The sequence below is a fragment of the Ptychodera flava genome, chromosome 14 (assembly GCF_041260155.1).
Source record: "Ptychodera flava strain L36383 chromosome 14, AS_Pfla_20210202, whole genome shotgun sequence".
In the NCBI taxonomy this organism is placed as follows: domain Eukaryota; kingdom Metazoa; phylum Hemichordata; class Enteropneusta; family Ptychoderidae; genus Ptychodera; species Ptychodera flava.
The window spans coordinates 32,998,947-33,017,726 of record NC_091941.1 but is presented as its reverse complement, the minus strand read 5'-3'; the positions used below and the strand labels follow the sequence as shown (position 1 = coordinate 33,017,726).

At 35.5% G+C, this 18,780-nt stretch overlaps 1 protein-coding gene across 4 annotated transcripts in view; it reads right to left on the bottom strand.

The window, feature by feature from the left end:
- Positions 1 to 18,780, bottom strand: part of LOC139150226 (ras guanyl-releasing protein 3-like) — a 71,194-nt gene that overhangs the window by 25,422 nt on the left and 26,992 nt on the right. For all 4 annotated transcript variants that reach the window (XM_070722461.1, XM_070722459.1, XM_070722462.1 and 1 more), the window contains 4 exons: positions 13,493 to 13,639; positions 9,607 to 9,712; positions 8,399 to 8,506; positions 5,981 to 6,112 (listed from right to left, as the gene is read on the bottom strand). In XM_070722461.1, coding sequence (XP_070578562.1) covers positions 5,981 to 6,112; positions 8,399 to 8,506; positions 9,607 to 9,712; positions 13,493 to 13,639 — 493 coding nt within the window. The remainder of the gene's footprint in view (positions 1 to 5,980; positions 6,113 to 8,398; positions 8,507 to 9,606; positions 9,713 to 13,492; positions 13,640 to 18,780) is intronic.

The window sequence follows — 18,780 nt, the reverse complement described above, 5'->3', positions numbered from 1 at the left end:
TCCCTTGGCAATAGTAAGGATGATTATGATGAAGTCAGACACACACCTCCTCCTGCTAAATGGAATCTTCCAATCCCAAGAGGGAAATCTACATAATCCTATGCACTGAAAAGTCTAGCACTTTCTTCACCTTAGTCGTCTTATCACAAAAATCAATCTTATCTCATTTTGTCTTAATTCTTATCAGGCTAAAAATAGAATGGACTAAAAATAAGTTGTGATCTGCTTTCGTAACTCACAAATGACGAGTCAAGACCACGCTATACCACCGCGACCTCTGCGTAATGGCCTACATCTCGTAAGAAGGGATATTTCAATATGGAACAAAATGAGTCATGTGGGTTTGTATGTTTGGATAACGTTACAGCAGTATTTTAACGGTGCAGTAAATATCCACCAGGGACAAATTTCATCAGTGGTTACATCCAATTCCACAACATCATATTAACGAGGAAAACGAAAAACATGTTTTTACAATATTTCCAAATTTTTAAGCAGTTCAAATTTTTAAAATTTATTCTAACAGCTCTGTTCTCTCCATTCAAATACTGACATCAAAGAATGTCAGCCATAAGCCCATAATAAATTCCTTGATCAGATAGAAATTTTGAGCCCATATTGTATGCCTGCATATTTTCCAATGAATAAGTCGAACAGTATAACCTTTTGGATTTTCGGAGGTCATAATCTGACTTATGGCTGTCCCATATTGCTGTAATTGGCTATTACCAGATTTATATTCTTAGTGTCCATGTTTTGAATGAGACTATCATTATGATATAGATATCACTGGCTTAATGGAATCAGTGGAAACATAAAAGTGAATTTTACTACGACATCTGAATAATATCCTAGCGCACTTGTGAAACACTGGAAAGTTAACAACATACTTTTTAAATTTCATTCTGTGGCCATTTTTATCTTGAGATATTGAGAGAGTTGATTCCCTTCAAAGTCTGAGCCAAATCATATTTATTATTATGGTAAATATAACAAACCTACACAGTAACAGATTATATATCTGACATCTTTTGATCAACCTGTGTGGTCGTGCATTTGGACATGAAAGTGTAGTATGTACAGCCCAGCACTTATCCATGGTATAGGTACTTATCCTTACTTAAACAAGTTGCTTGAACAGGATGTGACATTCAGTCACGGGCTTTGTACTTTTCAAAGTTTTAAATGTAAAGAGAAATCATGTCAGTTGTAAAACGTTTTGATATATTCCAGACTAATCTTTAAAACCTTGATCAAAATTGTTGTCAATGTTTGACAATGGCAAATTATATCACAACTTTTTTAGGAAGACTGCAGAGGGTCTCTGACTCAGAAAACATTAGGGTTTCAGAGCAAAGCAAGAATGGAATTTCGTACAATATTTTACAGAATACGTAAAATTGAAAGACCAATGTTCATGTATATGATTGAATAAAGATTTTGATGGGAAAAAGATGAGCGTGCTGACATTCAGAAGATTTAAAGACACAACAGATTAGGCCCTCACCCTGCCTATGCCTCGCTAAACATATGAAAGAATGGCAATGTTTTGGGCAACAAGGTTTGATGAATGTCTTGAAGAAATGACAACACCTACGCATAAACTGGACAGAACACCATACATATATGGCTAATTAATCAAGGAGAAAACCGTCGTGATTGCTAGATTTGACAGCTGGAATGACACTGTCCATCATGCACACTTGTGATTTCTACCCTCACGACGCATGTGATTAATTCTATAGTTACAGTTGCAGATAAATGTGTTTGATACTGGTATCATTTCTGAGAATACATAGTATATCATGTAAAACATGAGGAGATAATAATACACCTTCTCAGAAATTCAAGCTGATAAAAACAGATTTGACATGTTAGAAACTTTATGAGATCATTACAAGGTTTCCTGTCTCCAAACTAAACACTGAATTATGCAGGTATTAAATGTTTCTTCTTTGGGGAATTCTGCATATGTTGAACAGAAACACGGTGAATTAATACATATTTTGTATTTCCACTTTCTGTACAGTGTCAAAAGAGTGACACTAGCAGAAAATTAAGGGGACAGGAATCAGTACAAGCAGGTATATAAAGTTATCCACAAAATACTTGAATTTATGTTACTAATATATCGGCAGCGGAGGTATCAACTGAGGTGTCTAGGGTCCAGGACATTAAGCTTACTGTGTATGAGGACACAAATCCCGGTCTTCTATGAAAACCTTATTATTATACTCCTTTTTTAGTCCAATTTTACCAAAAAAAATTAAATCATAGCATTTTGAGGATGCCTGTTGCACACTGTGTTGTGTGATTTTGCCAGCAGACTGGGAATGCGTTCAGCGTGTCCCCAAAGTGCACAGAACGTAACTTCCACCCAGAGAGCACAGAGCGTGTGGTAGACATCGTAATTCAGTATAATTTCACCCCAAGTCACTGGTTTTGGACTGACCATTATTCACTGCGTGAAGTACTAAATGTTTGATATGTGTTTTTTTGTAAAAAAATAAAATCTTTTTCCCTGTGTTGACGTAGAGGTGTTATCAGGTCAAATAGCGTCCAATAACACCTGAAGTTATTGTACTTCATGTCAAAATTTTGGATTGCGCATCCTTTGATACCGAAACTTACTGTATGCAAAAATTCCATAGGTTATAGACGTAGGTGTATTATAATTATCGGTACAATCCTGGTTTTTCTTTATAACCTTAATTGCTGCCAACTAGGTCTCCTGTTTTTCATAATGCTTGCAACAGTATATTTCAATAACCTTCAAAACAGCTCACTCGAATAAGCTAACTGATTGAACAGGGTCATCTTGTAGATTTCAAAAGAAGGTAATTGTTGTGTTTACGACTGACAAATGGGATTAGAAACAATATAATTTAGGCTGCCAGTCACAGGAATGGAGCACTGGACAATGGCCCTCACTATGACTAAAATTACCTGAAAATATGATAGAACAGAAACTTTTTTTTGGTGACAAGGTTTAATAAACCCCTGAGAGAATAAATTACACCAACGCGTAGCTGGACAAAAACAGCACATGAAACCAAGAAAAACATTTTATATGGCTCATTAATCAAAAAAGAAAACCTTTGCGATCACTGAGATTTGACAAGTGGAAAGACTTGGCCTATCAGGAATGCTTGTGATTTCTATATTTCCATAATATAGTAAAGCATGACACATCATAGATAAATGTTTGTGATACTGGTATCTTTTTCTCAGAATACATCATATATAATATAAAGCAAGCGGAGATAGTTATGTACCTTCTTGGAAATGAAAGCTGTAAAAAGGTTTTGACATTGTAAACCCTTAATGAGGCCATTACGAAGTTTTTTGTCTCGCAACTGTATATCAAACTTATACTGGTATAAAATGACTTTTATGAGGAAAATTCTGTTTGCCTAAATATCTGTCTTGGCATTTATGCTTAATACAGATGCAGCCATCCTGAATGGATGTCCTGTCTTTGGCATGTAAATCTTTGTTATTGCTTCATTATCCATGAAAGTATGAAAACGGAAGCTTTGTGGGAAAAACTGAGACACGACACGCATTCCCAAAAATAGCTTTGTCTACCGTGAGAGACAGATTACTCAATTTCAAAAAAGGGGCTCACATTAAATTTATCAATATTTCAATGGAAGTATGTTAATCTTTCAAAAACACTGGAAGAAAAGATAAATCCTGTGTACAACATATATTCATTTTATGATATTGCTTAAAGTATCCAAAAAACACACAAAGTAGGACATTTCTTTATATTCCAAACTTTTGGCATATCAAATGATATCCCCGGCAACAAGGGACTTACTTGATCTTCATGTAAGAATACTGTCACTGCATACTGTACAGGTAATGCAATTCTTCAAAACTGTCACAGTTTACAGAAAATAGTCATCAGCTTGCGCTACATCAATTTTGTATTTATCTTCCTGAACTCATTGTTGCACAAAATTAAAATATAGAGGGCAGATAGGTAGCTGTTTGCAACTGCTCATCCTCTACAAATTGTACATTTTCCCCTCCTGCCCACTAGTTTCCTCTTCTTCCCCACTCAAAAGCAATTTCCTTTCTCATTGTGCCCTTTTAAAGATAACTTCCCACTGCATGGCCTTGATCTCCCCATTATACAGAAGCTCTAAACTGGCCTTCCTAATCAGCAATGCCCCCCACCACCAAGGAAAAAACAAATGCAAACAGACCCTTACAATACAAAACCAACTGAATCATATACAAGTATTAGTGTGAAATTTGCCTGCCTGCTAATGAGAACAATTATATTGAGATGTTTTCCTGATTATATTTGGACCCACTTTGGAAGGAAATGAACTACGGCGACATGGTTTGCACTTGTCAAATGTAATTCTAAGTTCAGGTGCATGCAACCAAGGTGATAACAGTGTTGTGGACAGACAAAAAGCCTGAGAAAAACATCTACAAAACATCAGAGTCACCTCTCCAATGGAAGATACCAAAACAATCTGAATTGAAAATTAATGTCCTGCAATAATCATAGTCACCTCTGCAATGGAAGATACCAAAACAATCCGACATGAAACAGTTACATGATGTGCCAAAAGTTTGAAACATAAAGAAATGTCTAACTTTGAGTGTTTTTTGGATATTTTAAGCAATATCATAAGATGAATATATACACAAAATTTATCTTTCCATCCCGTGTTTTTGAAAGATTAACATATTTACATTGAAATATTGATAAATTTTTTGAAATTGAGTAATCTGTCTCTCATAGTAACATCTCCCATGGAAAAATCTCACAGGCTGTTCACTACTATGTTAATTCTGTTGTTGTGTCGTTAACTGGTACCAATTACAGAGACAAGTCCATATGTGACAACTTAATCTTTCTCTATCATTTTTGAAGCATAATTATTCAAAGCCTCTTGTGTATGGTTGTTCTATACAATTGTAAAGTGTATTTGAAGCAATTAGTGTCAATAATCAGCCTATCCATGCATCCTCCATTAAGTATACAATACAGTACATTGTTGTAGGACAGTGAATTTAAGTTGAGTTTAATTTCATTTTGAAAATAACATTGATTCTCATCAAGTTGTATCTCTGTAATGGGCATACGGTACTATTTTTAAACAGGGCTGTTTGAGACTATCAGGCTTTTGGAACTATTCTATTTTGCTATTTTGAGGTCCTTCAAGGCGGTACAAAAAGATTCATATTGCCAAGCAATGGTTTAAATAATAGGGAAAATGTATACCATTCATGAAAACATTGATTTCTGTGACTTCAATTATGGTATATGCACAGAATAGTACGAGTATGATGCCCTTGACCATGACATGTCACAGATATGCAAAAACGTTTAGCCAGTCTCAGATGTGGTTCTCAGACTCCAAACTTCAGAAAAATGTTTGAAACTTCAGGAATTTACTCACAAAAGATACCTTTCCAAATATCCAAAACATGGATTTTTAATGGCCTGTTCAGTAAACCCCTGCTTTGAAAGAGCAAGATTGCAGTTTGGAATTTTGTTCAAATCTGAACAGATTTCTGTCACATCTCAAAATCTGTTAGCAGTTTGAAAAATCTATGCTATCCATTTTTGTTGCAAGAGAGCCACTATATGCTACCAAAATCCATGCCAAAAGCATCAAAACTTATTGGTTTCAGAAGTTGCAAAGTGTTAAAAACCACCAAGACCTAAAAGTATTTCAAATGGCACATACTAATCATGGTTGAAATTTCACCCAAGACAGCTTACACACACTTTGAATTCTTTGGCATGGCCACAAAGGCCAAGCGCGTGCTCTTGTACAGAGGATATATGCTTGAGAAATTATGTCACAAAGCAAATGTTTTCCATGAGCAAGTCACACAAAGAATACTGCATATTGAATTCTGCTTGACTAGGTAATGTCAGGGCAATGAGGTAGATTCAAAGTTACATGATTCAAAAGAAAGGGAAAAGATAACGATGCTTGATACTTACACGCTGGATATATCCACCACATTTTTGAGTCTGGTGAATCCATCTTCTTGGATATGTCTTTGTAATGTCCATACTACAGTGGATAAACTTTTATCCAGATCAAAGTGAACAGGAAAGTGACTGATCCAGTATCTACAAAGAGATATCATTTTCATATTTAAGATTTGAATGAGGGAAAAATGTTGTACCTGATCTTAGAATTCCTTTATAGTATTAACGGCTGGTAGCTAAAACATTTGATTATTTTTTCATTTTTTAATTGTGACCATATTTTCTTGTGCTACTCCCTAAAAATGTTACTTAGTATTCAGCTTGACAACTCTGGCTGCAAATGTATAAAGTGCATTTATATTGTTGGCAAGTGAATTCTGGTCCGGACTAGAATTCAAATGTAAACAATAACATCCCATTTGTCCCATATAGATGATGTGTTGACAAGCCAAAAAGAGGGTGTTTTAACATGTTTTGGGGAGAAGAACAAGAACTTGCTATTGGCATATTAAACATAAAAGTGAAAATCATCAATAGTTGCAGCTACTGAACCTTTAAAGAAACTGCTCCTATCAAAATTTTACAAAAAAATACTCATACTTAAAACTCAAAATACAATTTCATTTCTTTTTTCTCATAAATATGAACAAACACAAAATTATAAAGCTGATCACAGTCCCTCCATTCAGGAGGGACTGTGAGCTGATGAACACATGCTCTGAAACATTTGTGTTAAAATTAAATATGCATTTGCAAATTGTTAGTACATCATTGTTCCATGCAGCTATTTACTTTGTCAATCAACACTGGCATATATTTAGAAGTCGGTATGAATTTTGCAAAAGGCAAGCCTACTATAACACTTTCATTTCATTCACTAAAGGTATTAAAAGTTTATTTTCTGTTATGACTTTCATATTTTGAAACCAGGGTCTTCAAAAACAAGTGCTGTATTTTCTTTGTTATGATTAGATGAGTGTCAATTTATCCTTTGGGAAGACAGTATGCAGACATAATTAGATTAGTGCATACATAGTTAGTCTTGGCACAGCATACCGGTAGTATATAATAGATGTGCATACATAAGTAGATAGTTGCATACATAATTAACCTTGACACAGCATGACATTACACAATGCCTGACACTTTATGTAATAAATAAATGGGTATATAACAAAAAAATCTGACAACTTAGATGATTTCACACCACTTCCTAAAATTAAAAATAGTTTTCTGTTGTCATGGCAGGAGAACTTACAATGGGGTCAAACCAACTGCCATAAATATGTCTTTTGTAAGATGAAGTCAATTTGCTGTACAATTTTTACAATGCTTGTGTGCCTTCCTACCATACTGAAGATTTGGCACACAGTCCATGTAGCCGAAAATGATATGCAAATGATATGCGGTTAAGGTCTCCTCCACTAACTTTTAGCTGGTTGCTCACTTTCTACTATTTTTATAGTATTTTATACAAAGGCACAGACTTATTCTACCTGCAACTTAAAACTAATAGTGATTTTGTAGCTCATTCTTTACTATTCTTCATAGTTTTTTGTAGCCGGTAACAGACACTTCGTGTTCGTGTCGGCTACATGGACGATCTGCCAAAGATTTAGCTGTCCAGACTTACTAATTTTTAATGCATTATTTGTACCAACTTTTTCATAGGGACACTATACAGTTAGCTAATGTATCTCACTCTATATTCCACCAGAAAGACTGCATAATCCATATCAAAACAATTTTCAAGAGTTTCACACTTATTTTAGAATGTCACTTGTTATTTTAGACACACAAGCAATTTTTCTGTATGCTGACTTAACTACTGAGAAAAAAAGTGGAGATTACAGTAATTCAGATCCTATTGTCGTTTTTCCAAACTTGATTAAAATATGCACATATTAAGTATAATATATAATATATATAATATGTTTATTATGCTTCACCTATAAAGATTATACACAAATTCAGCAGTCAAATAATTGGAATTGTTAAAAATGTTAATGTCCTGCACAGATATTTTGTATGCTTTGCGTTCATATAACTGCTAATTTATAAGCACCCCCCCCCCCCCCCCCCCCAGTTCTACAGTCTATTGTAGGGCAGAGGCATGAAAGCCTATTCAATATTCATATACAGTGTAATTAGCTCACTAAATTGAAGTCCAAATAAAACATTAACAAATAAAATGCAAATACACATTCCCAAATATTTTCCTAAATCCAGCAGAGCATGAATGTTTCCAAAACACATAAACACAATTGCAGCAGTTTACCTGGATGGGTGCAACAACACATGATGTGAACTTTGTTTTAGTTCATGAAACAAATAATCTTACCTGTTCTAAAATAACAAGGATAAATTACTGGTTCATGTCCTGGATACATAATATTTTATTAATGTCTAATTGTAAAGGTCACCCACCTGACAGACTGGCATACATGACATCTGAATTGATACCGTTTGCAGTTTGCATCATCCGTTTTGTGAGTACATGATGTCTTACACAAAATGCCTGGACAATTTTTATATGTGCAATGTAGTTAAGGATGTTGCATCGGTCATCTGTTTGAAATAAAACATGTAAACCTTACAAGAAAACTAAATTATATTGGAATGAAAAAATACAACATTACCAAACACAACCAAAAGATGCTACATGCACTAATCACACTCCAGGGAATTGATGACAGGCAATTATTTAAAAAAACAGCATGATTAAAAATTTCAATCGCAAGTGCACGACTTTATCATGATTACAAGGATCATATTAGTAATAATTACATAAAAACTGGATTGCAAAACAGGGCAATGTGTGATAAACAGAAACAGTTTCTCATTTTATCACAAATCTCATGACATAAATAAATTCGTTTATACTGGTTAGTAACATATTGCGTCATCTGAACTGTTTTAAAATTTGTTTCAAGAATCTCATTATTGAATACTTTCCTGCCAAAATAAAAAAAACGAATTCATTAATATTTAAGTGTGTGATTTCTTTCCTGATATGACCTCAAAGAAGGAAGAATATCCTGGCATCCAGTACACAAAGGCGAAGACATCTGGAGTGAAGACATCTTTTACTGAATTTCAAATTATTCACAAAGTACAGTTAAAAGGTTACATCACAGATACATTATCTCTTTTAGGGTGTTCATGTCAGCTTGAAATAAAAGAAAAAGAGTCTAGGCTAAAAATAGCCGTACCGGTACACATATTAGGCAGAAACAACGAGACAATCTGAGTACGTTCGATGACTCTCATGGCTTGTTATGCAGTTATGGACATTGTAATGCACACAAACATATCGGCTTTTGACGTCAGAGCACTTCTTGAATAATTTTAGGACAAATGGAATTTAGTCATTTGAATATAAGCTGATTGCTGTATTTTTCACAATCTCTTGACTAATTTACTCCTGCTCCAATACAAGTTGGGCATGATGATATGCTTCGTGCGCTAATGCACAATTTGCCGTTTGATTGATAATACCATAAAAAAATACACGAACAGTGGGGAATGTTTAGCTCTGCTAGTTCACATTGGTGTAAATTTCTCTCAATTCCTACTTTATGCAGCCTTGAAAAAATGTCTTCACAACAGCAAGTACTTATGCATGAAAAGGATATAGCTCCAGAAATTTCGTCGCCAACTCCTCTGATGACACAAACCATTTGTGCATAAGAAAAAATACCCTGGGAAGAGGTGACTTCTCAACTAGGTCTCCGTTGTCATCTGGCAATAGAATTGACACAAAGGAATCCTGTTATTCATGATTCCTGCATAATCTAACCTTGAAATGCTCTGCAGACTCTGCCTACATGACAGCTTCTATTTCACTGTCATGCTAATGTGACCTCATATGAACTTGAGCACTGAAATGGGCGCCAGGCCTTATGGAAGACAATTTTGCATCATCATGTGATTACACAGAAGAGCATGCCCCATGCCCTAATATTAAAACAAATAGTAATATAAATTTCTCGTTTGAAATTAAATTTTTATGTCTGTGCACATTTGTAACATATTTACATGTATGTACTTACCTTTGCAATTTTGATTCAAATTTCACGCCAATCATTTAGAAAAAACAAGTCTTCATATAAATGACTGTACCACACACAAATACAAAACACAAAATCATGCAATCAAGTAACCTGGCATATATTTACGTGTATGTGTACACTGTAGGGGAACAGTGAGACTATAAGGCAAAAAATGAGAAATTTTAATTCATGGAGAAATGGTTTTTATACATTCAAAATAATCAAGGTCAAAATGACATAAATACTGGACAGCATAATCAAGTCTTCAACAAGAATACAGCGTGAGTGTGTTCACGAACTTCCATATATGTACAGAAAGGAGATTACAGATGCATATTACGCAAAGACCTTGTTGTATTTAAAATGTGTAAACTAATGGTTTCCCGTTGCGTATTCAACGCATACGCAAAATCCATTCATGTTTTAATATCTGATGACGGTACAAACAAATAAGGCAGAGTTTGCCTATTATTGTAGGAATGTAACGTCACACATTTTGCATTGATGTCATGGCTCTGCAAATAACATTTTCTAAAATGAACTTTTAAGCTATAGGGCATTAACATTAGCTTGTACTACGCTCTTCAATGGCCCAGTCTCATTTTTGTTCTTTGAATGCACGCTATGAATAAAGAATGCAATTGATTTTCGTCCGCACTATTTTGGCATAATTTATTCTTCTTTTGTTCCTCGCAAATTAAAACCACATTTAATGGTTGAAAGGTACATGGTGGTTGCCACAGCAACCAGTACTGGTCAGGTCAAGGACATCTGAGGATATGTATGATATGACATAGCTTTTCAATGGAATGAAAACCAGATTGCTTTGTTATACAAAGTGAAACTGCGTTTTCAATTATTGCTTTGTTCTTCTTGCTCAACAAATTCAATTTTGCCAGAGCACACTGCCAATGCTAAGGAATATTACCTCCTATTTTTGTATCTGAAAATTTACATACAAGTTAATTCTAAACTCTGAACTGCTGCATCTGCATCCCTTTCTCATCGGCGATAACAAAGCAGGTTTTATGACGTTCGTTGCAAGTACACCATATTTTATAGATGCTATTATGTCACATCTAATTTGAAACTGTGCACTTTTTCATGTCTTATAATAATATGTTGGCTGTAATATTCTGAATTCTGTTTTATTCTGACTTCAGTGAATTTCATTTACAGTATGAGTGGGCAGTGCAGATACTGGTTCTCAATCCCTGTTTGACTTAATTAAATTACTGACAACTGATTGTCTTGAAATGAGCGGGCTATGTAAATTAACCTTGCTTTATTCATATATCTCATTGTCATTGATGTTTAATACGATGTTCTTTATAAGCTAAAACGGGCAATTCTATTACGTTGCTACGTATGAATGATTACATACTGGGGAATTTTTAATCATATCTAAAGATCTAGCTCTATCAAAAATGGAAATAACACAGGTTTTACTATTCAAAATGACTGCGATACTGTGTTTCCCAAAGTTGGCTGACAGAAAAAAAAATTAATATGTGAAATAATGCATCAAGCAAGGTATTAGGTTTTTTAAACTAGTGTTCTGGATAATACAAGTTGGGGTTAACACAGTACACAAGTAGAACACACTAGAGGTCATTAAATGCCATCTGGCATGTTGACTGGCACAGTATCAGTGTTCCTCTAAAAAATATGTACCTACATCTCTTTGCATAAAAATGAAACATGTAGGGCTGGCTGTTATCAATGAAAAATAACACATCTGTGTGTCCTGACATGTCTGACTGAAATTGATGCATTTAGAATCGATTACCGGGAAGAAAGTTGGATCACTGGCTAAGTGGGCTTCAGTTCCAGTAAAGTCTATTTTAAAACACCACCCTGAGATAATATCGGATAAGAGCCCTGGATAATTGGGTGGAGCCAAAGTGTATGTTTCAGATGTAAAGACTGTTGGAAGGGTTTCCACTGAGGGGATTTTGAGGGTTGGGCCACCCCGCTGTTTTTTTTTAATTCAGTGACACATGTTATAATAAAAAAAATTCCACAACAAAGGAAGATGTAAATCATGTATTGTTATGTAAATTAGCCATCCCTCTGATTTTTAAGGTTGAAGGGAATACTGTATAGGATTTCTGCTTTTAGATGAGTGCAAAAAGGAAAACAAAAAATCTTAAAGGTGCTTCTCCTGATTGAGACAATGTTTAACTTTCTCTAGTGGCTACGAGATTAATAACAGGTAATTACACTCCTGGTTGCCATAGTGTGTTAATGAATGCAATTTTACGACTATAAAGCAGCACTACAACACAGCATGCATTACAACTTTGGATTGAAAATTGACATTTGATTTGATATTAAAGTCTTCAATAAAGGCAATTGGTATTGACAGTGACCACAGTGCTCAGATAAAATGTGTGACAAAACTACGAATCATTCAAGAGTCTCCCTATTTTTACTATAAACCCTCCATTTTTTCATAAACTTTCCATTAAAAAAATTGTGCGAACAAAACGGTGGGGTCAGATGGCAGCCTGTCACGTCATATGTTGACAGAAAGGGAAGTGTAAATGACCGACGTGTCTGCTACAAAGAGAGATGAAAATCAGCTGTGTAATGCATGCATACAGAGCAATCTCTTGTTTTGCTCTCTGCAACAAACTACCACAGATGTTGATACTTCTTCTGTGTAAATATCAAGCCCAATGCTCAGAGAGACAGAGCTTTTAATTTATTTCAAGTGGGATTATGATAATAATATTGATAGGTGCTTCATTGACTGTTATTGTTATTGATACAATTCATAGTATTCAACAGGTGGTTGCTAGTATTGTTACTGGTTGTTTACTGTGTCTCAATTTCTTATCAGATGAACTATGCGGAAATACACTTCATAAAACTGTGAAGATATTTTTTCATAAGGACCGTGGTAAAAGATTTTCTTTTGTCCTTGTGTACAAAGAGTTTGGCCTCAATAAATTTTAGCATGAATTTTCGAGTTACATAAGCTAGCTGGCATGTACCAAATCAATTTAATTTGAAAATAAAAATTCAAATGAGGTCGGTGAACAAGTGTAGAGGCAAAGACTGATACAAAACTTATCAATTTCCAAAAATAGGCATGTTTTACAGCTTCTTGTACATATTGTACTACCCTTGACAACAGGGGTATGTTATGCTACCCTGACAACTACACAAAGTTCCCTATATCAATTGAATTATCTAATGTTCCAGGTCGCAAGTGCTAGATATTTTGTGAAAAACACTGCACTATCAGCATTTTGCAGAATTTACAATATAACAATTGTCAGGATAAATGTGGAACTTGACACTGAATTTTGTTCACGTTGAATGATACCATTGACATACCAGGTATATAAATCCGTACAATCATCACTTTTATCATTTTTCCTTCCTTACTTTTTTCCACACTACTTTCCTTTCACTGGGATTATCTGATAGTTTTTTCATGACGGTAAAATATGATACTTACCAAAGGAGTCAACACAGATGGTTACAAGCTTGTCCAGTGAAGCAGCCTTGAAATTCAGCCCTGATATCACTGGTTTGTCATCTTCAATGTAGTCTGCAATAGCGGCTTTGCCATGCCAACTATTTGTTGCATCTCCATTTGCATGTTCTGGAACACAACGGGCCATAGTTCATGTAGTTAGACTCCAAACTTGCATAGGTCATACTAGAACTTCCCTGAGTTGCAAATTATACATCTGTTTGATGTCACACAGACCAGTCGCTGTAGTTCCCTGGAGCCCAGTGGAAGCTAACGGTCCGCGAACACTCACATGTGTGCACACATACAAGTACTGGTACGCACAACACATGCACACACACAACACTCAGTGATTCAAGTGATGTCTGGCTACACTATGCTGGATTATCTTTCCAAGTAATCTTTCCGAACTGAACAGTCCGAACAGCTGTTACCAGTGATACATATTCACACGTTCGACCGTAACCTCCTTCCTTTGTCCAGTCCCAGCCTACTAGTCTGTACGGCAGTTAAAGTTCAACATGGTTTCAAAAGTACCCTTATTTCAAATTTGCAGTCAATACTTTCATATATACACACAGAGGCAAAAACACACTCATGTTATTCAAAAAATAGGTAATGAACAGTTTGTACATACACATGAGGGGCCTGCATGGCTGAAAATAGGAACACAAATGATGAATGGCTGGCTAGCTGTATGATAATAACACTTACAATCCAGATTCCGTTGCCATGGAAATATCTAACTTGCACTGAAATCGAGGCATCATTTTGAAACTATGCTATATTGGTCTGTACCGGTAGAAAGATGCAAGGTTGACACAAATAATCTGGACTGGGAATTGTACAGCTGTGGCAACAATATGAGAGCTAAATATATATGTGCGTATAAGAAACAAAACATGTAGTGATAGCTATTTTGGGCTCTATGCTGTCGAGACAAGAAATGCTGCTTTCTAGTTGCAAGATTTGATTATTGGTCGTAACTTTCCATTTGTGGCCTAGTCTGAAAATGTAAATTTGATAATGCTGGGTTTGAATTACAACATGACAAGCCAGTGATCTAAAAATAGCAAATCAACAAAGATGAGATTTTTTCAAATTTACATATCCATGCATAAATTGCATTTCCCAGTAATTCGGAATTTGTTGATAATTCTATTTGTTATGAGGAATAGGGAGCATATTTTGGCACTCTGAATATATCCCACACTGTGGCACATACATCACGTTCACCACTCAAGTAATCATTTTCTGAGACAAATGCTAGTGTGTCAGTCAGCTAACTTCAAATTGCCACTCCAATTATGGTACAGCTACCACATCACTCTATGTCTCCGACTCTCCTATATTTTAGGTTGTATAAAACCTACCATTTGGATTTGGAGCTGCCCACGTATTGGCGGGCTATAAATTTTACCAACTGAAGGTCTTTTGAATTCAAAAGGACCCACAACTTGCCTGGAAGCGATAGCCCAGGCAACATTGTCAATGTGGATGAGGACTGTCATTCTAATCCTCGTAAAACTCATGCACCGTGGGAACAATAAAAACTCACTGCTGATCATCATTTATTGCATTGTGATGGAATTTTGTTTTCATTTTTTGCAAGAAAATTTCAAACATGATGGGCTGATATATGTATCTGATGTAACGATGTAATATCTCTTTGTTTTCAGGTACTTGGTATCATACTCCAGTGCCCGGATGTAAGTCTAGCTACCCTGCCTATTGGAAGCAATGCGATCATGCCACACTCAGGTGGAACAGGAATTAATATACATAGATACCAGATATGCTGATATATTCTTTAAGTTCATGTTTTGTAATGAATTTGTGACAACTTAAACTATCATATACAGACCAGACTTCTCAGTCCTACAAATAAATATGTCACTTACTTCATCGCAACTTCCCCCTTGTTACACTTGCTGATTTATCACCACAGTAAAGTTGACAAGGAAAGAACAATTGGACAATGGTGTATAATGATACAAAACCAACCTTTCCGCCCCAAAATGCTACTTGTCACAGACATTGAATTCTCCACATCTAAAGATTGGTGGCAACAACATCCACAGGTCAGAGTTGTGAAACTCTCTTGATGGATACTGAACAAAATTTCGGTCAAAAGACCGTCTAATTGAGAATTAATCAGACTCAATAAAATGAATATCATTATGTATTGTCATATCAATGATGCAATTAGGTACATGCATACCTAATGTCATGACGCTATTTTCAAGGCTCACGACGTATTATAAATTAGTTCAGTTTTCACAACTTGTTTTCCCTTACTATAAGCAAATATCTTACTTCCTAACGCCCTTGCTAAAGTCTCATAAAAATGCAAGTTGTAAATTTTATTAACAATGTAACTTGTTTGCTATTCCAACCAGCACCATCCCAAATGGAATGCCATGTCAACTAAAACTGTTCCATGATTTTCCTCATGCATTACCTCTTTTTGGAGTCTATTATTTGTTTTTCTTTCAATACAGGTGTGTGAATTGTTGCTAGAACTCAACAGAAAGGAAACAAAATGGCTATTTCCTGAATAACGAGTTTCAAAATACAGATTCATCTCTACTAAAGTACTGTACACACAGACATACAGATACATGGCAGCATGTATCCACATAAAAAAAAACACACACACTCATTGCACATGCACAATGATAATCACGACAGGATGCAGAAATGGGCACCTACAGTGAATTCTTGGCAGATCTGTCCAGTTCTGTATCTTTTAGTTGGACTAGACAACCATGAAGACAAACAGACCTAGTTTCCCAATAAAACATGACTGTTGTATACTTTGTGTTTTGAAGACAAAAAAATATGCAGCAAGCTTATAATGCTGTCTTCATCAATGAGGAAAACCATGCAGCTACTGGGTTGTTTTGACCCAAAAATGGACAAAATAAAATTCACAAAAGGATAACAGAGTCCATTGCTTCAGGTAAATAGATGGAGAGCTGCTACACATTGCTGGATTGAAAAATATTCCTTTCTTTCTCAACACTTACATGTTCAATACTTTTTTCCTATTGGAACTTCTGTCTTTTTCACTCAATCTAATCTCTCATACCCTTTTTACTGACCCGGCTGTTTTCCCAGGGTTCATTCATATTCTAAAAAAGAGTATTCAGTTAAAAAATAGATGGCACTGTTAAACTTTAAAGGTCAAGGTTGGTTTGACTTCAGATGTGAGCTAAAAAAATATTTAAAGAATGACATTAATTCGGCAGGTTGCACAGTTAAACGTCAGAGATTCCTGAATAAAGTCACGCATGTCTTCAAAATATAGAGAAAACTCATAGCCTGGTGAGATGAATTCTGAAAATATACTTTTGAACAGTGTTTTGCTTATATCCCATGCTGAATTGTTTAGAAAATTGTCCTTGTTTGAGAGAGGTGAGAGCAATTTTTTTTTTTAAACTTTTTCAAACTATTGTACAGCCAGCCATATATGGTGGTTTACTGCAAAATAGTGAAACTTATGATGTCTGGTTCAATGAACAAAAACCACTTTTTTTCTCACAGCTATAACACAAAGAATTGGATGATCACAACTTAGTTGGCAATTATTTTTCTTTCTGAAGTATGCCATTTGTGATACCTTCAAACATTCGTACTTGACTTTTACAGCATTTACTGGTTAAAATGTTGGAGGTTTTTGGCTTAAATACCTAAAAATACTTTATATGAGATATTAGGAAAAGAAAATTTTTGTCGTGGGGGCTGATAAGATTTCAATTTGATGTTTGTGGATTAACATGACCATGAGCATACACAATGTGTTGGACTGACTGTGTAGTTGAACTGCTAAGAATGGATTTAAGTGTCAGTTGGGCCAACTACGTAGTTGAACTTCAAAGAATGGATATACACACTGGAGTGACTGTGTAGTTTGACTTCAAAGAATGGCAATCAGTAAGAAAGTGAGTACCCACAGTTCTAGTTGGCATAAGTAAAATATGATACAATGAATAAAAGTACAAAAAACAAATGGATGTGAGATATGAAATGAAGAAAAAAGATTGTATGAAGATGTTCTTTTTAAAGAGCTGTCAGCAACCGACCCAATCCCTGGGATATCAAAGTCGCCCACGCCTTCCAGCTAATTGTTCCCCATAGGATAACTCATGCAAAGCTTGGCAGGTATTGCTTACTATACCCAAACTGGTGCGCATAGGCTAGGTGTATTTATAGTTTCCATGGCTGGCCTTGCTCAATCAAATGATCATTTAATTTACAATGCTCCACTGGTACAGGTGGTGCTGTTTCCAAAGAATGGTTGCCATGAGTACCCAGGAGGGTATATGTATTGCTGGTAATATTTTCCATAGGGTATAAGGCAAATTGCTATCGCTGCTCTACAGCATGGTAAGCCGTACTATAACTTATAAGTACGTACTTGGGCTGTTGGACTTCATGGTATAAGTCACCGATTTTGGTGCCTTTTCGCCAATCTGTCCGGAAATACTTCTCAGAACTGATCAAGATCACAAACCAAGTTCAGCATAGATGATATATGAGAGAGACAAATAAAGCCATCCATACATGATGTTTGTGGGGAATATACATGTATGTTACATTTTCTCATCAGCATCAATATCCTGGTTGATACCAGAAATAATGTTATACTTTTCTTTGTACATTCTTGCTGCATAAACCGTGTATGACAGAGTGGACTGCTTTTTCAGCATGTTTATAAGTTCTGGACAATACAGCCAACTTTATAAAGTAACATAGAATTGATGAAAATATTGCCCGAAGACAGAAACTGTTCCATAAAATGACACTCCACACTGGTATCATGGTAAAACAGACAGTATTATGTCACTGATGCAATTGTTTGTCATATACGGGTACATGTCACTTTTCAATGTGACAAATGAAGCCTAGTAACTTGGCTGACACAGGTCTATATATTCAAATGTACCACTCCGGGAACAGTACTGGTACCTGTATATTTAGGAAGTATATTCTCCCATGGGGCCATGTCCGTTACATATGACAAAGGTTCCTTGAATTGAGGTACTGCTAAATGCACTGCTGACATGGCTAGCATTTGTATTAAAATACAATGGTCTCCTGTAAGTATTGACCAATCTACTGCTAGTGCCCGCTGTGAGTTAAAACACACATTATTTACACTCATGTGATTCATGTCAAAAGAATATGTAACTAATAGAAAATCTCTCAAAGTGTTCATTCCACATGGTTCAACCAATTGCACATCTCTACATGAAAAATATTCTGGC